This window comes from Dromaius novaehollandiae, chromosome 19 (assembly GCF_036370855.1).
Source record: "Dromaius novaehollandiae isolate bDroNov1 chromosome 19, bDroNov1.hap1, whole genome shotgun sequence".
In the NCBI taxonomy this organism is placed as follows: Eukaryota; Metazoa; Chordata; class Aves; order Casuariiformes; family Dromaiidae; genus Dromaius; species Dromaius novaehollandiae.
The window spans coordinates 11,945,950-11,969,396 of NC_088116.1; the positions used below are offsets into that span (position 1 = coordinate 11,945,950).

General features: G+C 46.6%; 1 protein-coding gene across 1 annotated transcript in view; it reads left to right on the forward strand.

The window, feature by feature from the left end:
* GALNT17 (polypeptide N-acetylgalactosaminyltransferase 17) overlaps positions 1 to 10,571 on the forward strand; it is a 210,516-nt gene extending 199,945 nt beyond the window's left edge. Inside the window, exons 10-11 of the mRNA XM_026107255.2 lie at positions 6,401 to 6,568; positions 7,143 to 10,571. Coding sequence (XP_025963040.1) covers positions 6,401 to 6,568; positions 7,143 to 7,271 — 297 coding nt within the window. The 3' untranslated portion in view covers positions 7,272 to 10,571. The remainder of the gene's footprint in view (positions 1 to 6,400; positions 6,569 to 7,142) is intronic.
* Positions 10,572 to 23,447: the final 12,876 nt, after the last annotated feature.

Below are 23,447 nucleotides of genomic sequence, written 5' to 3' on the forward strand. Positions count from 1 at the left end.
TTTTTTTTCCTTCAGCTGTTTTTGTGACTAAACTTAATGATGTTTTCTTTTCCTATGTGATGTTCTAAAGTAAAATGTTTTATTGCCGCTGGTTCCCTTCATCTTGTCTGTCGCACAGGCTCGACTCAGATATTTCTTCCTGTTCTTCCATATGAACGTTGTCCCTTTCCTCTCCAGCTGAGAGCCAGTTCTTGGCAGTTCTTTTGTTTTGCAGTGCATGCAATTAGTTTAACTCCTTGAAAAATCTTTTTTTAAGTAGTTATCAGTGAACGCAGAAGCTTTGAAATTAGCCTTTTGCAAAAATACGGGTGCTGCACAGAAGAAATTGAACTTTCAGTACTACTGTTTAATTAATGAACTGAGTGTTCTAACTTATTATTGGAAATATAATTAAAGTGATGCAAACATTTTGTTTAATTAGTTCTCTTGCTATATATATACAAAATGCAAGCAGTGGCGATTCCTATTTGGTCTTTCAGCACCTAAAAGCACGGGGGGTGGTGCCTCTGTTCGATGTTAATGTAGTGGTCTAAAATCTCCGCTTCTCTTTTTGATGTTATGGCTCATCCGCATGCACATTTAAATCCATTTCGCAATTACAGAACAGGTTCCTCAGCAGCGGTGAATGAAGGTAGGCTGTGAGTTTTCTGATGGCATTTTAGCAACGCAAGGCCGGCGGCGTGCAGTGGTTCCTGTTGCCTGCCCCATCGTGTCGCACTGGGGGGTTGTGACAAATTCTTGCTGTTTCTAAGCCGTAGATCCCCATGCTGCGCTACTGTCCGTTACTGCCGTTGCATCTCTGGTGTTGCGTGTCATCCGCTCCTCTGTAGAGCAGTGCACCAGGGCAGAGGAGGGTAAGCAATCTCCTCTGATACAAATTGAGAGCACCATGGAGGTGGAACAGGTTCCAAAAATCAGAAATAATGAGCTCAGCCTGAGTCTAGGTGTTTCGGCGACCTGTCAAATCCTGACTGCAGACATTTAACAAAAAAGCAACATTTGTATTTGTAAACTGTGCAGCCAGTTGCTGCCAGGATGACCTGGTGCCTTTGAGGTTGCTTGTTCTAGTATGACTTGGGAGCCAGAATTTCAGACAGATTGGGTGGATTTCCTCTTAAACTGTATCACCCAACCAGCCAGCAGCTGCCTACCTTAAGCTAGTTTCTTAAACTTCTTCCACAGCCAATGAACGTCTCCAGAGAGAGATCTGTCCCGCTCAAGGCAAGGTGGCATGTGTCATATCTCGAGGTTCTGGTCTCTCTCCACTGATGACTGATAAGTGGTTTAAGCTAAGCATGTAGCATTTAGATGGATGGAGCTAGGCGAGACGAATCCCATGCCTAATGCTGAATGCGGATTACATCTTTGCTTTTGTTCATTGTAACTTTGCTGTAGCATCCGTCACTGGGGGAATTTTTGTTTGTTTTTCTTGTCTGTTTATTTTCCCTTTAGCTTTCCATTCACTTCCAGGTTAAATCGTTATCAGATTTCATGATGAAGTATCCTTTCAGGCTGTAATTAAATTGTATCTGCTCCTGGGTTCTTTTTTTTTTTTTTTCTTTTCTGATGGCTTCATCTTTTACGTGATACATCATGAAAATACCTTCCGTAATGATGTATTACACTAATAATATAGTAATACCTCACTGGAGTGACAGAACTATGGTGATATATTAACATGATAGAAAGCGCCATAATACTATAAAACTTAAGATAATGTTCACCCAGCAGAGCATTTCATTTAATTATAGGATAAAATATGTTTTGCCCATTTGAGCACCAGAAATTGGGGACAAAGCCATCAATACTGAGATCATCCAGGACCCTGCAGCGTCAAGGGTGACAAAATAGCACCTCGGATTAAATTGTGTTAAAGAGAAAATGCTGTACTCTTTACTTATAGTTACTAATTGATGATCTGCTCACCGCAGAAGCTAAACAACTCTAAATTATTTTCCAATAGAGCCCCTGAAGGTCATCAAGGCTTTTTATTTCCCGGGTCCTAAGCAGTCTAATTAACTCTCTCCCGTCGCAGGGAAGCAGCCAGCCAGAAACAATAAGCAAAGGAGACGTATCGTGCGCGCCGGTGGGATGCCCCAGCCGCGGGGAGCCCCCGGGCCGCCGGCCCCAGCCCACTCGCAGGGCTGCACCTGGACACGCGTTTAGACTCCTTTTAGCGGGAACAAGGAACCAGCTGCCCCATTTTGCACGCGCCGGTCACTGGGGCTGTTTTTGGAAAGTTTCTCTGGTCCTTCCCCTTGCTCGCGCCGACTTCTGCCTCGTCGTGCGTTAGGTCTGATAATTCCTTCAGGCATTTCCTCAGGGAGGTACCTCGGTGTTTGGTTTATTTTCTGCTGAATTATTCATATCCTCCACCGTTCATTCAGTTCCTTCCTTCCTTGGTCTCTTTTCGGGATGCTAAGAAACTTGTTTAACGGGTAACGAGATGCAGAACAGATCACTGTAAAGGAAAGATTTTAAGATTTCAGTGGCTGGCCTTTTCACAAAGCTGAGAAAACATGCTTTTATTACATGAAATACCCCTAGTTATAACTGATTGTACTACATGGTCTGTCATTAACTTCCTGTGACTGGAGTACACTTAAGTAAAATTTCCTCCTCTGTCAGCGTAATCATTTCCTTCAAAAATGGCAAACTTTTATTATCTTCAAGCACTGTGATGACAGTATGAGGAAATTGTTGGTGACTAGAAAATAGCTATTGAATCTCCAAGACAGTAACCTTGCTCAGATACTTGCTGGCGTATGCGGGCATTTTCAGGGTGCCTGGCGTGCTCGGCAATGAGAGAATCCAGGTCGCTCTCTCCCGTTCCTCTTACAAAATGTTTGAGCGGAGAAAACTGATGAGGTGCAGCAGGAAGACATCTGGTTGAGGAGCTTTCTCAGAAGCCACGGGAAGAGCTCACCTGGGTGGCTCACACCAGAGCTCTTCGGAGGAGGAGAACCAGGGCAAAGGAAAGACTGGTTTCTAGCTGGTGCGGGGCGTTTTGGTTATGTTCCTGGGGAGCAGTGCAGAGCTTACGCGTTTACAGCAGTGAGACTTGGAGCAGAGCACTCAGAGACTTGGAAGGACTTCTGTTGAAATCCTGTTTAGCCTGAGGATCCACCAAAAGCTCGGTGCTTCCCAGAAGCTGTTCCCTGTAAACACAACACCCCCTTTCTTTTTACCCACTATCCCTCCAAAAGTCTCCCTAAGAAGGGGCCAGACTTTCAGTGCCGCGCTTGGTTACCTAGCTGCTCATTGCATTCCCTTCTTGTACTCCCTTCAGCCAAGAAGCGCTGTTATCCCTCGGATATTTTGCATTGATACTGAGTATCCCTATGAACACTGTCAGTATTGATCAGCCAGGAACCTCTCACTATTAGTCCTTGTTCTTTTAGCTTTCATACGTAGCCAAAGGATAAAATCTCATCGATCGCTTTTGCCCTTGATCAGTGTCTGGGGCTGTGCCAGCCAGGTTTAACAGGGCAACTCTGTTGGAAATGATGAGTTGTTGAGATGCTGAATTGCTGCAACCATTCAGAGTGTTTTAATAGCAATGGAATGTGTAATTTATTATTATTATAAAGTATTTTTATGACGTATTCACTTTGTAAATAAGGCTGCGGTCTTATGTGAACCCAATGAGATGAGCCGTTGCAGTAACAGAGGGGACTTGATATAGCTGGTATGGTTTCAGGTGCAAATAAGCTGTATTAAGGAAAGCTGCCTTTTCCTCCAAGGAAGTGTGAGCTCGCCAAGGGATTATTGGTTGTCTGCTCCCAGGATCAGCCTGAACATGATGATGTCTCAGGCCTCTCTCCCAGGACTACTGAGGGTGCCTCTCTTGTGCCTTTATGCACAGGAGGTTGTGCCTGGCATAAGGCATGCAATCACTTGTCAAGTGTAGTGTCTTTCTTCTGCCCTGCTTCTAGAGCTGCTCTTTATCATGTTGGTCAAGCCAGGACCTGGTTATGTGACAGAGATGCTTCCCATGTCTCACCTGGCAAATTCAAAACCCCATGTTACCTGGCAAATCCTGGTGGAAAGTGCTCTGCATAGCTGCCTGCAGGGTTGTCTTGAACGTGGACCTCTGCTCTGTGTTTTCTTCCCTTGTATCATTCAAGGAAGACCAAGGTAGCAGGATGAGTGCTTTATTGTCAGACTTTTTTTATCTAAAAGCTTGACCTCCTGCTTCTGCCTTGTAATTAAAACTGCCAGCTGTCATGGTGGGCTTTCTGCAGAATGAAACAAAATAATGAGAAAAGGATTAAGATATCAAAGGCAGTATTTCCAAAATGCTTATAAGACTTAGGAGCTTGTACTTGTAAGTCAACTGGGCTTTTTTGGAATAATCACTCTTGGTACTGAAGTGCTGAGAAGGAAAAGGCTTGGAAGCCTGGAACAGTTGTCACTGCAAGCTCTGTTTTGGTTGACGGAGAAGTAGATCAAGCGTTATGCAGTACGCTAGATCCAGAAGCGTGTCCTGGGCTTTATTTATCTGGCTATTGCACCTAGTAGATGACACATCTAATAGACACACTTAATGCATTTTTCATAATATCCATGTTTGTTTTTCAGCTCATTTCATCTCCCTGCAGCTCCCTCTCCCCTCCCCATCCCCCTGCTCCCTTCCTCAGGAAAGATTTGATTTTTGCTCTACTTATTTTTCCCAGCACATTAGGCGATAACATGTAAGAGCAGAAATCATGTTGCCTTGTGGGCATCAGGCCAACTGTCTAAAGACACACTGCCAAACATAAAAAAAAAGAAAGTATTTAGCGCACTAGTTATGCGCATGGTAACAAACATTCCAGAAACAGGATAAAGTAACTGGCACTGCCCATTTGGGACCCCTAGATGGGTTTCTTCACCTTAGTACCTTAAGCAAAAGTCTTGTTTTTTTTGTCTTTTCCTCTCTCTTCCTCTTTCTTTTAGTAAGATAAATGGCCTCATCCTCTCTGTTGGTGCTCAAATACTAATTCGGATGAGTTGCACGGTTTAAAATATGCCATCAGCCTGCGAGGACTGCCTTCCTCAAGGCTTGGCTCATCAAAACATGGACCTCTGTAAGATGGAAAGTGGTTAAGGCTTTGCTTTGATACGCACCACGTTGGGGAAAAGTGAAACTCTGCCAGCAGCGGGGAATGTTGTGCTTTAGACGCCCATCCCAAGGAAGAGGGACAGGCACGCGGGCCAGCCGGAGGATCAGGTGCACCTACAACCAACACAGTGAAGGAAGGGCAAAATTAGATTCAAGTATCGTAACTGTATCTTCTGTTACTAACTCAAGTCAGACCCTTTGACATTGTTTTAACTTGATTTTCAGTGTTTAATTATTCTAACAGCGATAACCTGAACTCCCAGTGTGATTTACTGCCTCTTTTTAAACATCTGGGTCACAGATATGCTCAGTTAATTAATGTGCTGAATACTCCTCATTTGTCTGCTAGATAATAGATTGATTCATAATTTAAATAAGCAGCTGTGTATATCTTCCCCTGAACTATAAAAGGCAGGCCGCTGTCACTCATCTCTTTTCGCTCCTGAATTTAAATATGTTTAGGGAAATATTTTGGTGGAGTTCCTTAAACGCTGCAAATATCCGGGCCCTTTGTCTGGAGCAGCCGTAGAGGCGGCAGCTCTGTCTCCGAGCCAGCTGTGCGCGCTGCCGGCAGAGCGCCCTCGGGAGCCATCCGAGCTCTGTGCTGCTCCGTGCCTTCCTCCGCCTGGCAGCAGAGACGGCTCCGCGAGAGCGTTCCGGCACACAGGAGTTTGACAGCAGTTGGATGCCAGTGATGTTCCGAGCATTTAGATGAGATCCTGCACTTGAGCCTCCCTCCAGGGTCAAACCACTGGGAGTTTTGGGATTTCATCCCTGGGGAACGGAGCCAGTGATGCATCGGACCCCTCTGGATGATGTTCCTGCCTGGCTGCTATTGCAATTGCTAGAGGGTTCCTCCAAATGTACCAGCTGCATCACGTGCAGGCCAAAGCAAGACTGGCTTGCCGAGGGCAGGAGAGGCAGCAGAATGGGCCAGCATGCCCAACCTCGCCAGCCGGCTCCAGCCTAAAACCTGGGGGAAGTCATCAGTCACCCCAACCCACAGAGCGTTTAGGCTCAAAGGAGGCTGGAGGCATTGGCCCCATGATGGGGTTAAAGCTCAGAGTTTTTCTTATCCCTTCCCTGTGCCCCAGCTCCTCATCTGCATCTGCAAAAAACCACAAAATAACAAGGAAAGAAAGCTAGAAGTTTTTTTTCCTCTTGTCAGTTCTACTTTCTCCATGTACCATCCTTACAGGTTTTTCCTGGGGCTCTGCATAGCTGTCATTTCCTGTATGGCTTTTTAATGACATTCAGAAGCTACTGATCTTCTTCTTCTTCTTCCCTGCCCCGCAGCTTGCACGCTACACCAAGGAGGGGTTCCTTCATCTTGGTGCCCTCGGGACCACGACTCTTCTACCCGATACCCGCTGTCTGGTGGATAACGTGAAAAGTCGTTTCCCTCAGCTCCTTGATTGCGATAAGGTCAAGAGCAGCCTCCATAAGCGCTGGAATTTCATACAGGTTTGTTATGGGTCTGCCATCGGCTGCTTCTCCACCCACCTGCCCGTGACCTGCGTCACGCTGTGTTAGGTGTGGGACCTGTTCGTCGCTGGGGAGGGGGACAAAGACAAAATGGTCCTACGCAGCACCGGGTGCTGGGGGCTCTTAGGGCAAAAGGAAAAGGTTAAGAGCAATCAGAGGCAGGGGCAGTGTTGTAGGAGAGGTTCCAGGATGAGTTTCCCTTTCCGTTACCCACAACGAGATGTAGTCTGCACTATTGTTGACTTTCAGATTTGTTTCTTACAGATAACCTCAGGTTAGATACATAAAAACAGAGTACCTTTTTCCCAAAGCATACAGTAAATAATACACAGACTAAAGAAGCGTTAGGGACTTGTGTTATCAGTATTGAAGGTTCCTCCATTCAATTTCCACTGGTTATTTTAGAAATTATTTTGTTATTTCAATTGCATTACTGCTGAAGTAAGTGCTGTGTGCTTTCCAGCAAAGCGCAAGGACATAGTTTCTGTCCTGGGTGGTGTTTAGTCCTGGCATGCTTCACGGACAACATATTTATCCATGTCTTTAATTTTAGAATGGTGCCATCTTGAACAAGGGGACGGGACGCTGCTTGGAAGTGGAGAACAGAGGAATCGCTGGCATTGATCTGATTCTTCGCAGCTGCACAGGACAAAGGTGGACAATTAAAAATTTTATCAAGTAAAGGGAGGAAGAGTTGGAAGAGTTTCACTTGAAACACAGCTGACTTGGACTGATGAGTCTGGACTCCTTTGGAAAGGAAGAAGTATCAAAACAGAGCTTTATTCATGTTATTAGGAGAGGACATGGGGGAAATGGGCATTTGTGTCTTTTTATTTTTATTGTATATTAGTCTCCCACAGCTGATTCCGACTGAGTGAAATTGGGTCAGAACTGCTATTTTCTTCTAGCAAGCACTCTGAAAGGTATCAGTTATTTCTGCTGGAATGACTGTAATAAGCTCATGCAGTCTTGTGATCATTTTACTGACAGGGAATAGTTGTGTTCCCAGATGACTTCGAGCTCTTATAAAGGGCCAGGTAGGTTTATACCGTGGTCACAGTAACAGACCTTGGATATACCTGCCTGGCAAGTGAGAACATTTGTGTGCTTGTGCAAGGAAAGGGTCACCAAGCCCCACATGAGCTGCCTTCAAATGACTTGGTGTTCTGCTAGGTCCTCTCTCTTTTCCCTGTCTTGCCCCTGCTTCCACCAGCCCCTTTCTCGACTCTTGGAGAGGCCTGCTTTAAAGCAAAGCTCCCAGAGACCCCTCTGTAGCTCCCATGGGTCTTTCCCACCCTCAGTCACGGACGTCATTACACAAAATCGTGCGGAATAAAAATACTGCTCTCGTATTGCCCCCTTCCCAACACACATGTGCTGCTGTTGGCCAAGCTAGTCCCACACAGTGTGGGTCCTGCTCCTGCATGAAGCATCCTGAAGAGGTTCCCCTTGGAAAAGGCCTTGGATGTTTTCCCACAGGCTGCTGTGGGCTCGGGCTGTGGTTGACTGCCCATTTTGGGACTGCTCGGCCACACTGCTGGTGAGGAGGGCGAGCACGATGCTTCCTGCCCCGTTGGTGACCCAGCAGTTGGACAGCAAGATGTTGCCCATCTGGGAACATGGTGGGCTGCAGGTCCGCCTTGCTCTCACAGCTGAGCAGCTGGCCTAGGAATGGCCCTTTGGTGACCCACCTTTATGCTTTTGTTGCTCTTTTCTTCTAAAAGTGAGGATGGATTTGCTAGTGCATGGAACATGCTGAGGAGAGGTAACACGAAAGTCCTGCTCAGGCTTCCCTCCCATGGAGGCTATAGGATTTGTTTTCAAAGAATCCTTGCTCTGAATGAAGACAATAATAACAATAGTCTCCTTGCCTTTGTAGTGATGTAACTCTCTTCCTGAGGCTTGAGCACACCTATCCTGCCTGGTCAGCGTATGACTGTGGTCAAGGCCCACTCCAAACAGGGCTTGTTTCTGCGGTCCGTACTTCCTGAGTGACGGTGAAATAAGGGAAGGGAGAGGGAGATGAAGAGACTAATAAATAGTTTGGCAGGAATTCTTGACCTTGCAGTTGCTTGTAATACATCACCACGGTGGTGACAGTCTCATCTGCTTTTTCTGGCCCGCAAGAGTCTACCCAGCTGTCATTGGAGACTGTTGGTTTGGGGTCCTGATATCAGGCTGACTGAGAAAGGGAAACATGGTCATGCAAGTTGGTGTTTTACGTGGTTGCTAAACTAGTCCACAGCAGGCTTCATTCTTTGGAGAGGAGAAGCTAGCCCATCTCCTGTCCTTCTCATGGAATAATACTTTTTCTGGTTGCCCTCTGGCTAGGGTGCACTAAAATATGTTAATATATGAGATGTATGTGTAAATATGTTTCCCAAAGACGGGATGTGCACAGAGTTGTTTGCTGCAGAGCACTCATGCCTGTCTTCCATTTGCATCAGGATAAAGCTACCTTGATGTTTAATGAGTTTAATTTTCAATGCCACGCAGAAGATTTATAACTGAAGTTTTAGTAATTTATTGAACAGAAGCAGATATATTTCATCGTTCCTTCTACAGCAATGAGCATCACATAGAACTGATTGTTCACTTATGCTTGAGAAGACTTCCTCATCCATCGAGGTGGTCTCTGATTTTTTTTTCCTTGCCTTCCTTAATGAAGTAAAACTTCTTAGTTGTCCTGGATTGCAAAGTAGGGAGTCAATGTAGAATTTTGCTCTCTTATTCGCTGTTGCATCATCTCTTGTGTAATAAATTTTAGCACTTAAAAAAACAACATGATCACAATGTCTTTAGATGCATGATGTATTTCCCCTTGCATATGTTGCTGCCTTTTAAGAAAAGCGATCTGCTGATGAAGTGGACTCCAGGAAGGTCTGGGGGATTTGAGGCTTCACCGTTAATGATCCAAATAGTAAAATGCCCTGTAATTGAGCAATGAATTTGTTGTCAGTCATCAGTGAAGTCACGTATTGTTTGGTGCTGAGAAAAGCCTGAACATTTTGGGATAAACAACCAAGAAGCCTTTGGGTGTTGCCTAGGATGTAATACAGGATTCCAAGTTGAGCACTCGTCCTGCCAGTGCTCAGGGCACCAGCAGATGGGTTTTGTCAGATTTGATTGTGATGGTGTAAGGTGTTACCGCCCCCAGCCCTCCATCTGGTTCGTCTGCCGGAGGTTTCTGTCCCCGTCACAGTCAGCAGAGATGAATGTGCGGCTGCACCTCCACTACCGTAATTCATGGTATGTGCTTCAGCCACCAGGAAAGAGGGATTTGCTCTATTTAACACGCTGCATTGTATGCCGAAGTCACTTGGGAAGGGCCACATGGCTCTGCTATGGCGACCGTAGCCTCTGGCAGAAGCAGGGCAGACTGGCCTGCCAGGGAGCATCTTCACTTGCTCCATGGGATCGATGTTGCCTGTCGGAGGTGACTTTGTACTTGCATTTGTGAGTTTGCTTGCAGGTGACAGGGGAGACACAAGACGGGCTGGTGATGGGAATCCCATTGGTGATGGGCTCTTTAAGTCTTTAAAAAATTCGTAAGGTTCAGAGATGCGTTTACTGCACAACTCATAAGGAAAGCAAACGTCTGAGCACCCAACTGGAAGGGGATGATGGAAATGAACAGTTTGCTCCAGGACCCTCAGGTGGTGCAGAAACTCCTGTGAGGTGGCTTGCCTGTTCTCACTAGCGCACATAGAAGGCTTTAAAATGACTGAAGAGAATAAAATCAGGACTAAAAGCCAGAATTTTATCTGCTGTGTCCATGTAACTGAGGTTCTGTTCTTATATTAGAGTGTGGCATGCAGAGGTGATTGCTGAGGCCAAGACTTGAGAGCCATACCCTCCTAAACCTTAGAAATCTGTCTTAGGAATCTGGATCTAAATGTTGCATCTTGCGCTTATCTCTAATAATATGTTAATTGCTTTAAAAAGTGATATCAAAGTGGTTCTTATTAAATATATGATTTGAGTCTTGCCTCTTGAGTGATTTTAAAATGATTTACTGCTGATGAGATAGAGGCAGTCATTCTTGTCTTGTTACTTATTTAATAGAAAAGTGTTGCTGTTTTAATGGAACTTCCATTTTAAAAAGAAATGGAAATGAAGGAGGAATCAAGAGAGATGGCTGATGCAGATTAACCTCCAATTTCATCCATCCATGCAGGCCGTCAGTCACCAAGATAATACAATTACATTCAAGAAGCTGAGAAGAGACGTTACATGGTGAAAAGCATCACTTGCAAATGAATTATTGTACCCAGGCTGGATGTTCCTAACAATAACTTGAAGCCTGGGGCAACCCTTAGACCAGGTCTCTTACATCCGTATTTTTCTAGACACAAGTTGGCCAGTGATGTGATGTTCCTGTACGGACAGCAAAGGTAAGTTGCTATGGGGAGATGTACAGATGTGCCCGTGGCGTAGGGGAGCGTGTCTGTGCGTGCACCCTACCACCAAGGGGCACCCTGGCAGCTTCCCTTTTAGGAGCAGCAGCAGTCTTACCCCGAGCTGAGAACTCTGCAGGCTGTTAACATGAAACCAGGTAAACGTAGCCTTGAACCAACCTTTGGGACTGTTTCTGCAGAGCATGGTAAATAAGACTCCATCACCAGGTGTCCCATTAGTACCTGAGGCTCCCTTTAAGGATGACAAAACATTGATGAAAGCAAACCTGTGTTCTCATCGTTGCATGCATTTTGTAAGCTCAAGACTTACTAAGGGGAAGGGTTTGGGTTAGAGAGAACTGTACAACGCAGTGTGCTTTATGGAAGACTGAAGTCAACAACGAGCTCTTATTCTTTTGATCCCCTTAGTGAGATTTTTTTGCTGCTGCCCTGGGCAGATAGCCAAACTTTCAGAAAGTTCACTCTAAGCACTCAAATGAAGTTAAACTGCTTTCATTTCAAAGTCAAAGGTTTAACTCATGGACTCCCAATAGAAAAGCCTCTCTGCTTGACCACTAAGCAATTTAGGCATTCATCCACTGCTAATGGATATAGAGTTAAGCATTCCACTATGCAGTGTGAAATTAGGCATTTTGAAATCTCTGCAGCCAGCCTTTGCAGATGAGAAGCCGTCTTGCATTAGTTCAGGGAGGGGAGAAAGTATATATGACCACTAGGAATCTCAGCTTGTTTTCCAAGGACATCTGGATAAAGTGTAAGGGTCCTTCCTTGTCACTATTTTTTTGTTTTGTTTTGTTGCAGATGGTCCTCTAAGCATCACAAAAAAAATTTCGTAAGATTTAGGGACATAAAGCTTCCAGTCCCATCAGCCTAGTGACAGAAAGGTGAGGCGTTGAAAGGCCAAAGTCTGGTAGCTGGGAGTGATATTGTGTTTTTGGAGGAGATAGTTTCCGAAATCAATGTGCCCGTATGTCAAAAAGTATATATGTTTATTAATCGCTTTAAATCTTCCTACAGGCAGGAGCCACACGACACGCTGCAGCCAGGGAAGCTGCTCAGGTCAGTCAGGTTTCTAGCTGTGACAGTGCTGGTGGGACCAGGATCTCAGCCAGAAGAGCAAGTGTGTTTTACTTAGAAGCAAAATGACTGCATCTTTCTAACAACAGATTCAGATAAAACAACATAGGAATGACAAGCTTGAAATCCCAGCTCTGCAGTCTCCACTTATCCAGGATACCTTGTCAAGAGCAGGTGGGTTAAATGCCACCTCCCCGAGGAGTTTTGCAATAAAAACTCAGTTGTCTCAGCTGGGTGCAGCAGCTGGTATGATCCATGCTTCTGTGTCTCCTCACCCCAAGGAAGTTTTACCTATGGGCTGAGGCAGTATTTATAGCAGAAAAAAGGGGTCAGTTCCTATTTGTAGCACTACTAGCTCAGACTACCTGCCTGTCGCGAATCCCAGCTGAGAATCTGGCCCGAGTGCTTTGGGTCAGCCTTCAAGTTGAGATGCCTGGGCAGTGGTGGTTCTCAGCACAAGGCCGTGCTGTTTGTCAGTAAAATAATAACGTAGGCGTTAACTCCATTTTCTCCCAAAGTGGTAAATATTTATTTAGAAGGCATGCAGGAATTGCTACCTAGAGTAGATGTCCTGGTCCTCTGTGTCAAGTGTTGTTCCTCTGACAGAAGGCAAAATACCAGGAAGAAAGATTATAAAACTTGGAGAGCTTTCCAGAGGAGGAATTTCTTATTTTATTCCCATCTGGTGGCTCTGAGATGTGATGGGTAATAGCTCTCAAAATGTCTTTCCTGGCTATTGTAATTCTAGGTTTTATTGTTATAGGCAAGTATTTCATAGTTAGGCAAGAACCCGTGCAGGAACTAATTTCTTATTGTACTCTTCAGAAATCACAGCCGTGAGGAAAATAACAGCAGAGTGGGGACAAGGTGATTTGCTGTGCAGAGATTTAAAATTGGCACCCAGCAGTAAACGGGTAACAACTTCTGGCATTTTGAGAGCAGAACAGCTACTGTGAGGAGCCTTTAAGCCTTCCGAGCATCATCTGAGGAGGCAGGGTTATCTCCTGCAGTGCTCCTGATGATGTGCTGGGAATCCTAATCCTGGGAACACTGGCCCAGCCATGTTCCTCTGTCACCTAGTGCCATAGACCTGACACAACCCCGCTGCTGTTAGAGGCAACTACAGGCTGACGGAGCATAGGTGTCCAAATGGCCTTGCAGAGCAATAACTTGCACCCTGTGTGGCGGATTGAGTAGTCCTTCAGCGTGTTTCTAAATTTAGGGCAGCGATGAGCTGTCAACTGCAAAGAAGGTAGAGGAAAAGTTTACTTTCAGTCACTTAAAGCAGAGCTGGAGCTATCAAGATAAGAAAAGCCCTATTTCCATGAACATGAATGATTTTTGGTGGAGAGGAGCCTTGCCCTATTGCTGTTAGTGGTTCTTCGGGGACTTGGAGGATCCAAAGAGCCGTTACACCTTTGGAGGAGTTTCTCTGTGCAGAGCTGACCCCAGGCCTTCCAGAAACATGGGCAACATTTGCCCTGGGGTGGGAAGGATGGGCGGGGAAGAAACAAGGGGTTTAATGGTGTTGAAGAGCAGAAGGGGCTGGGGTGGGGATGGTGAAGAGGTCGTTATGTGAGGTGGCTTCTGGGCGAGAGTCTCTCCCTGGTGAATCCCGCCTGTCCCAGTGGATCTGAGCTTCCTGGTGGGCTGGGACCTCTTCCCAGAGGACTCATCCCATGATGTAGCACCCTGGACTACTGGTCCAGGGCCTGATCACAGGGACCAGGCTGACCTGAGGGCCTGACCTGAGGACCTGAGCAATGGTTTGTCCTCTAAGATGGCTGTGTCCAGGGACTCTTTCCTCCATGGTGTGGGACCTAGTCCTCTAGCTCAAGCGCTGCCTTGGGTTGTCCCTCTGTCCCCCTTGCTTTCCCCATGGTCTGCTTCCATTGCCAATCCCTCTTAGGTGCCCCTTTCCTCATCCACAAGGGTTGGCTGGAGAGAAGAGAGGCAATTAAAGCAGGGCTGGAGAGAAGAGAGGCAATTAAAGCAGCAGGCATCTGCCCAGCTTTGGCCTCCCTCTTAAGTAGGCAGAGGCAGACATGGGCCCCATAGAGGAAGGTCTGGGGAGGCTCAGCCACCACGGGCAGCCCTGCTTTGCCTCCGCTGAGAGCTGGCTGGCTGTGGGCTCTGCTCTTTGAGTTCTGCTTTTCGCCTCGACGCTGGTGTCATCTCACCAGTACCTTCATTCCCTTCATGCTTTCTTCTTTGGTGCTATTTTTGTTCCACTTCCCCTTTGTCTTTCATGCTGTCTTGTTTCGTTTTTCTGGCTGGGCCTGCCTTACGTTACTCTCTTTGTTCTCAGCATGAATTTGCTCCCTCTCTGCCCTCTTCGGTTCCTTTATTCTCCATGCATTTTCTTTTGTTTGCTCTCTCTTTCAATTGCTACTTCTTTTGATTGCTTATTTCCACTTCTAGCTTTTTTCACCGTTTCTTGTTCTTCCCTGTCTCAGCTCTCTTCTTTTTTTCTGCTTGCTTTGTTTTCCCTGTATTCTTGTTCTCGCTTCTAGTTGTTTTGTTCGTTATCCATCATCATTTTGCTGTTTAGATTCCCCATCTCTAGTGTTACTATCTGAGTCTGCATTTTGTGTTTGAATCCAGCCTGCTTCCTTTTTTCTCCCTTTAAATTTCAATCATAGTACCTATAATCCAAATGCATTTTTTAATCATAATAAATAGGCATCTATACAGCTACAGTGACAGCAGCTGGTTTCCATCCTGCCTCTGTCAGCTCTGCAGTGCTTTCACACAGACTGGATGGAGGTGAATGTGTGTCCAGAGCAGTGCTGCTTGCAGCCTCCAAGGCCTCCCAGGCATGAAACGGTGCAGGCAATGGGTCGATCCTGCTTGCAAGCAGCAGAAAGCAGTGGTGTTTGGGGACAAGTCTCTCCAAGGCAGTAGGGTGGGCCTGTGATGTTTCTTTGAAAGTGTCTGGATCACTGATGGAAAGGGATTAAAGATAGTTGAGGGAGGATGTGGAGCTCAGGCAGGAAGGCTTTGCTTTAGACTGATATTCTCCTTTAAAAACAAAAACACACAGATGCACACAAATGCCCTCCACTGCTCTTATGCTGCTCCAAGGGAGCTGATGCTGATGCTGACTGACTGCAGAAGAAATGCCCAGAGCCTCCTGTCCAGATGCCCCGTGCTATAATAGACCTTGGTAGGACGCAAGCATGTGGCATGCTAAGGGGAAAAACCAGGACCCACGCGTGAGGAGGGGAAAAAAAAAAAAGGAAAGGGAGGTTGAAGAGATTAGGGCCAGGTTTGGAGAGATGGGAAACAGCGAGCCTTTGCTCCAGGACGGAGCTCCCTTCGGCCATGGCGAAGGTGTCCAAACCAGCGCGGGTGTCCCTTGGTGCATCCCCCAACTGAGCAGCCCTCCTGTGCACAGCCCATGCCCAGGGGTCTCCTGCAAGGAGGGCAGGGGCCCGGGGGTCCCTCGAGCCCCCGGTTGGGCCCCCGCTGGGCTGCTCTACCCGGACCTCTACCCAGCAGATGTTTGTCCCATCTCTTCTTGAAAACCTCCACTGACAGTTAACCAGCGCTTCCCTCAGGCTTCGGCCTCCTTGCTGTCTGAAATAGTTTTCATGTGTCTAACCTGAATTTACCTGTCTGAATGGTAAGCCTGGTCTTTTCTGTCTTTGCCCCACGAGTCGGAGGATGAATGTGCTCCTTCCTCTCCGATCAGCCTCCTAAATATCTGCAGCCCGCTGGGATGTTTCTTTTGGTCCTTGCTCTTCCAGAAAAGAAAGATCTACGGCTCTGTCATGCTTTCCAGCTCAAAAGAGACAGCCGATAATCATTCCCAATCTGCCGCGGGCCTGGTGCATCCAAGCTCTGAACGGGAGGTGACAGTAAGGGACCGTCCAGCTGGTGAGCAGGTGACAAGGGGCTTTGCTGAGCAAGTGGGACGTGGAAGAAAGTTGGAGCTGGAGCACGCTGGCCATGGGTGATGGGCTTCAGGCACTGGGGAGGGGACCCTCTTGGAGAGCAGTGCAGTGGTGAGGACGGTCTGTCCTAACCATACGGTGGGATGCCGGTGGGATCTCTCCCTTCACCCCCTCCACCACCACCCCAAAATCCCCAGGTCGTGCTCTCCTGTGGCGGCCCGAGCTGTGTTTGTAGGGCTGGGGCTCTGCTGGGCGCCCACTGGCCTGGGGCTGCCGTTGCCCCAGTAGAAATCATAAAGCCAATTAATTATAGGTAATATATAGAGCAAGGTCACGGGCTTGCTTTGAGTTTCCCACTAGAATAATTTAGGTGACCTCCTCTGTTTAAGTGTAACCGCTCCTGCTGAGCTGCTTTGTTGCAGTTGATAGCAAGATAATTATAAACCCATCAGTGGTTAAACTGTTTCAATAGGCAGAAGACACTCTTCAGGCCTTTGATGGATATCTAACAGCTCCCAGAGATTTGATGTTAATCAGCTGCTATCTCTTGACTGCTGGGAGGCAAGTGATCACTGACAATAGCAGTCAAGGGAAAACATGGTTTTTCTGAGATGCTTTAAGAAAATAATGCTTTGAAAGGAGGGCAGTTTGGGGCTGAATCCCAGAGCTGGTTATTAACCCTTCCGGGTTGGTTCACGACAGAAGCAGCCTCGGAGCTGGAGACGCGCTGGCTTGCTCCCAGCCCTTGCTGATCCCAGTTAGCACCAGTTTTCTTTTGCTGAAGGTGAGGGGATGTGAATTAGAGCGCCTGCCCATTCTAATCAGAAGAGATGGGGTTTTGTCGTTAACCTCACTTGAATTATTTAACAGCTGGAGTGGCAAGGTGAGGAACAAAAAACGCCAGTTAAAATGTTACTTAATATTTAATTGCATACAAAATCGAGGCTCCATTGTGTTTGATTCCTGCCTAGGAATCAGCCTTTACATCAGAGTCCTTAAATCCTTCAAATCAAGCAAGCTTCTCTTCATGTTTTAATGAACAATTTCTCCTATACTGCAAATTTGTGCGTGAAATTACTAAAAGTAATAAGCTCATCCATTTCTCTGCAATTTTGCTATTAAACTGCAATAAGACAGACAATCTAGTCAATAATGCTAACATTATTCTTCATAAGAAGTCAGCTGTGCAGAGGGCCTTTGAGAATGAAACTGTTCCTGCTGTCATCCTACGTAGCAAGAAAACAGAGTTTTGCGCAAATACTTGGGATTTTAACCTATGTAATAGCATCTTATAATATGTCTTGTTAAAACACTGGGCTCCTTTGAGACTCCAAATAGCTAAACAGTGCAGAAAAGGTGTAATTATTTTCCAAGGGGTGACTTTTTTTTTTTAATCTGGGTAGGAGTGCATGGAGTTCTGTTGGTTTTTTTTTTTCTTCTGTAATTATTATTATTTGTGTGTAAACATAGAGTGTTGTAACCATCGGCCTGGAAAACTACCTAGGAGGTATTTGCTCCTCGCCGCAGTGTTTAACGTTTCATGACTGTTATTTTTCAGCTTCGCTGTGTGTAACATTCTCCAACCATTTATTAGGAGAAGCCCTGTATACCCCATGCGGTGTCGGTGCCCCTGCACGCTGGGAACTGTGCAGAACACAGCCACGGGAGACAGCCCCTGCAGAGATGCAGGATGGAGGCAAGGAAGAACATTTGGCCGAGCTCCTGCAGAAGGTCAGGGCAGAACCACTTCTGATCTGAAGGCCAAGAGCTGCTCTGTGCAATGGGCCGGGCAATGGGCCGTGCAACTCCTGCCCGCCTGGGGTGTGAGATGCCTGTCACGATCTAGGCAGTGCGTTTATTTGCCAGCTTTGGCTTTCTCTCTCAATGTCTTCTTGAGTCCAAGGGTTCCCTGAGTTGCACCCTCTCCCTGGGGCACAGTCTGCGGCGGCAGCCTCGTGGTGGCACTTCAGCCCGTATTGTCTCGTGCGCTCCAGTGGCACCGGGAGATATCGTAGAGCGGCTCCTCTCTCTTAGGCGATCCCCAGGAAGGTGCTGGTGGCTCAGCCTTTGCCAGCAGCTCCCTGTCCCCTGGGCTGGTACCCAGGTGAGCACTAACTTCCCAATGGCAGCTGAACTGACGGCTTCTCTCCTTCCCTGGCCTCCCCTCTTAATTTGCTCCAGCCCAAAGCCCGGGCCGTGTGTAGCCAGGCAGTGAACCAGTCTGGGGGCAAAGGATCTCATTTCTCATTTTAATCCCTTCCTTTTGCTGGGTTATAAAGTTTAACTGTGAAACACATCCCCTCCGCAGGAGGCCCGAATTCACTCAAGGTGGGCTCCGTTAGAGATGTTATAAGGAGGGACAGGAGGGATTGCACCAAAAAAAAAAAAAAAAAAAAATCCCCCAAACCTTGGGGAGGAGAACAGGATGGTGCTGGGGGGCCTTGCTGGGTAGGAGGCACGGTCATAGCAAGACTGAATGCGAGTGACAGCTTGGTGGTGCAGGGAAATGCTAATTGCATGGGGGATAAGGCTGTGGGTTAGTACTTTGAATGCAGTGTTTTCTGCATCCTTTTAACCCCCTGTGCTCCCTCGCTGGCCAGCGGGGCTGCGGAGGGAGAAGTCGGTTCAGTGGGGCTCTGCGCTGCTGTGCAAAGAGGTGAGGAGATGAAAGCTGCTTCCTCAGTGCCACCTTGTGACTGCAAGTCAAACAGCCCGGCTGTTTTGCAGGATTAAAAAGCATCCAGTGATAGCAAGACTGCTAGTTGTTAGCTAGACAGGGCTGGCACGTCCCCATGGGGCCAGCAAATTCCAAATGCAGGTGAAAAATGGGCTGCTTTGGAATAATGCAGTGGATAACGTCTCACTGTTGAGCAAGTGCCCTTGTGACGATGTGACTTGTAGGAAGTTTTTGCCAGGAAAGTTGGGGCTTATCCTGCCAAAAGATGTGTTCAGAAACAGAGTAAAGCTTGAAGGATTTGCACACCTTTCTCTGAAGACAGGACCAAGGGCTCTGGAGAACAAAGCCAAGGATGTACCCTTAAGACGTGGCTCCTGGACTGGAGATAGCACCTTGCACCTACTGGAAATACTCAGTAAATATGGCAGTAATTACCAACATCACTTTTAAGCTCCATGTGTCTGGTATACCTGTATGTCTGTTCTTGAAGGAGTAACTTTAAAGGCCAGCCATCATCTGTTGATGGTAATGCTTGAGAGAGATCTTTAGCCACGGAAACTTGGCTTCCTTGCCAGGGTGGCCTCTTATGGAGGTGCTTTCCTAGAAAAATCCACAAGTGTGCTGGCCATTGATCTGTCAAGCTGAGCAAATACAGCTTTAGAGAAGAAGAAAAGCTGATCTCTTGAAAGGCCCAGTCATAGGAGGGGAGGGAAAAGGAAAATAAATAGTTTTGCCTGAGGGATAGCTGAACTCCAATATTGACAGTGCCCTGTGAAAATATGGAGATGCAGGTTAAAATCCTACTCTGCCCAGTTCTCTCCTTGACCTGGGAAACTTCCTTCATATTTTAGTGAAAGGTTTAGGCAAATGGACCCTTCCTAACAAGCAGCGATTGTGGTTCAGAAACTCCAGAAGCACGCTTCTTCCTAGTGATGAAACGCCAGCTACAACGTGGGGTAAAATGTAACCACCAAGTACCCAGGGACAAGGTCATGAGCAGAGTTTGAAAAGCGTGATGCTGACACCTGGCAGTGGCTCCCGAACAAGAGTCACGGTGCTGTGGGAGGGGTCTGCACTTCTCTGGAGCCCTGGTCTGGTGTCTCGTCTGCAGAGGAAGGCTGGTGAATATAAATCGTCAAGCTCTGCAAAGCACCCAAAGTGTCCAGGTTGAGCAAATCACTTGGTGTTTGTGTCCACGTGGTTTCCTCATCAGTGTGAGACAGCCATGCCCCCTTCCTTGGCAAGGGGTGTTAGAGTGAAGGTGGGACGGAGTATCTCACAAGGAACGAGCACCATGTGTCTCAGAAAGCTTCCATGTTTTTGCTACTAAACCCACCATACCAGTGGTGGTAGGTGTGAGATGTATGGTAGATGGACTTTTTCTTCTCTCCCCCTTTTTTTTTTTTTTGCAGTGTGGCCATAAAGCTTCTCCATCTGACAAGGCTCAACCCCAACCTAGGTGTTACACCGTCATCAAGATGGACTTTGAAAGCTCTGGTGATGCATTTGATCTCTGTCTTCCCATGGAAACAAAAGTGTGGGAAGCATGAGGCATCCACTTAAAGGAATTAAAATCAGTCCCCCAAACCTAAAGTAACTAAAATCCCTTTCCTCTACATCTCTTGCAGCTTTTTCCCCATTAAAACACAGCATTTCTGCTTCCTCAAACCACACAGAAATGATGTCATTTCTTGCTATTGAGGTACTTCCTAACAAAGAGTAAGTAGCACAAGGGGTTCATGAACAATTTTCCCAGAAAAAGTGGGCTGACAACTTAAAAGCTAGAGAAGAAACTGTCACTTAGGCCTGATGGTTGTTTTTGCCTGTGCTCTTTGCATCTGGGTGCAATTCCGAGTCCCTAGTAGACCCCACGGAGCAGCAGAGAAATTGTCAGAGCTTACGGGGAGCATGACTGCATCTCACAAAAGAAGAATGAATTGAACGCCTCAGAAACTTCTTCCTGTTGAAAGCCACAATCCTAAACTTTGGCTGTGCAATTACTGACTCAAACACTTTGTCAAGCTTCAAATGCAAAGCTAACTGTAAGCCCTCACTTACAATTACTTTTCCCATCTGCTTTTTGGATGGCATTTGGCTGTGGCTTGACTGAGAGCATATGAACCGGGCAGCGCAGCCGGCTGCTGTTGTCTGCAGCGCTATGCAAATCTTGAGTCTGTGGCTCATTTTTCGTTCCAGCAAACACTCGCTACGTAACACGGCTTTTGAGCACCATCATTTCAACTCCATTATTAAGAGGTGGTGCTTCCACACCTTCAAAGCGTGGCTCAGATCCCCCACTCTGTGCTTGAAGCAGTGTGAGAAGCGAGCAAAAAAGCTGTCTCCCCTTGCACCCAGTTTGTCTGTTATCTGTACCTGGACTGTGCACAGAGAAGGCCCTTTGAAGTAAAGTCAAAAGGACAGGGAGGCTCCATCTAGTTGCTGAATAGAGGTATTTAGTAATGGTCTAAAAATCTCTGGTATTTATGGCAACGGCCTCCAGGAATGTCTTGGGTGTGTGTCTATAAATGGGGCAGGGGGGATCTGTCATGTGGAAGAACCTGGTTGTAGGACCGTGACCTTCTCTGTGTCCTCCCACGTGTTCCTTCTACCCACATCCACGCTGCTAGGTGTGTGGGGTGGAGGCTGACAAATGTCAACCATTAAATAAAGGTGCCTGAAGAGACAGGCCGGAAAGAGAGCCTTCTCACCTAGCATCCCATCGGCATTGCTGTTGCACCATATTTTCCTTCTCTGCCTGGTTCTACCAGCATGGTCTCTAGAAGGAGACCTGGGAACCACAGAGCTCTCCAGGCATTTACCTTCTCTGTAGTCACGAGAAATAGTTTAAACACATAATCATGATAAAAAAAATTATTATAATAATTATTACAATAATAATAATAGTCTTTTCCACAGAGAAATGAAAAGCTCAGCTCCTGCTCACAGCCAATATTCAGCAGACAGTCAGACACTCGGGTCCCACATGTGAAAGCAAGGCAGAAAGGTCTGAGAGGTGTCACACGAGATGATGCTAAGGAAAACACAGCTCCAGCTGGCAGCGTGGGAGAGTGGTGATCCTGAAGAAAATGACATTTTTCTTCGCTTCCCAGGTGAGTTTGTATCTTAGGTGTCCAGTTACTTCTGCTGACTCCCACACTCCCCCTCCTTCTCTCTCTACAGCATACTGTAAGGTATTGCCAACTACTAGGCTCTATTAACTATGTAATACTACCTTGTACAGTGCAGGACTTGAAGAAGGCACGTATAAATTACTGGGAGAATTGGCAATACTATTTCCTGCAAGGTCTTCCCTGTGGGAGAAGGGCATTAAGGACAGCTCTCTGTTCCATAGAGAAATGACATTGATGGGGCTAAAGTGTCCTGATACAGAGAAAAGCCGGACAGTAAAGTGAAATGATTGTCCTGAGCTCTTCACTGGCAATGAACACAAAAAGGAAGTGGTAAGAAGTTGGAAATAGGTCAGATTTATAGCAGTTTACTCTTCCATGAGTGTGAAAGGAGTATGAACAAAATCAGAGCAATAAAAAGCGATTCAAAGGATAACAAGAAACATTTCTGAAGTAGCTGAAGACAAGAGAGACGTGTTTGTGCATTTCTCAGAACGGAAGAACTGACGCTACAAAGACTGAAATAATTAATGTGTGGGGTTTTTTATCTTTTGCTGCTGTTTTTTATCTATTTTTAAATGAGGATGGAAGTAATTAACAACAGCTCCCATGGATTAAGGCTTAGGCTACTAGGGAGAAGGAGTAGACTAGAGTGGTTATAGTAGTGGGTTTTTTTTGTTTTTGTTTTTTTTTTAAGTTTATCGCTGCACTAAAAATTGGTAATGCTCCATGCCTTCCTGGGTCCCACCGTGCTCCTTGGGGGTCCCACTTCGGGAATATGAAAGATCCCAGCTAGGTGAGATACCTGCCAGGCACTCAAACCTCTCCAGGAAGGGGCATGTGGTTTGTTGGGAACTGCTGGGTCTGGAGTCTTCTTGGATTTCCCCCCCCAGATTATCTAGGCCTAATAAACTCTATGAAAAACAAATAGGACAGGATGGGTCTAGAGACTAGAAAAATACTCTATAGTCCCTGACCTGAAAAATAGGAGCAGAAAAAGGATGGGAGGAGAAACAAAGTAAAGAGTTAAGAATTATACATCTGCCACGTGAACAGTAGCATCCGGGGAAAAAGCTGGATTAAATAATCAAACTATTTATAAAACACTCAGAATCGCTGAGGGGATGTCTAGCAAATCATGTCAAAAGAAATATATTTTCTCTGCTGACAAGCCAGCAGGAAAGCGTAAGGTTTCTGTTAATAGGGAGAGCGAGGGACATCTGTCAGCACAGTGGTCCTGCCTCGAGGCAAGGGAAGGGGCTGGCTGGCATCGCCAGCCCCAGCTGCGGTGATCCCCGAGAGGACTTGCCCACACGTGGGGGATGGATGAGTGCTCAGCCCAGCTTGCTAAACCGACAGCATGTGGTGTGTGAAGAAGGGCTTGGGTGACTCCACTTCTGCAGGTGTGTCTCACGTGGTGAGCCCAAGTCATGGTGAGGAACTCCACTGAGGAAAAAAAGCATTTGGAAGTACTGGATTTTTTTATAGTAAGATCAAAGCCCTTATAGATGAGTAAGCCAAGTGGACTATCTTCTCCAGAGGGTTCCCAGTTCCTACCAGCCTTGGGGCTTGTGCTTTGTGGTTTCCTTCAACAGCATATCTTGTAGAGAGGAAGGCTGAGAAGGGAGGACCCAACCTGAGCATCTACATGTTGTACCGTGT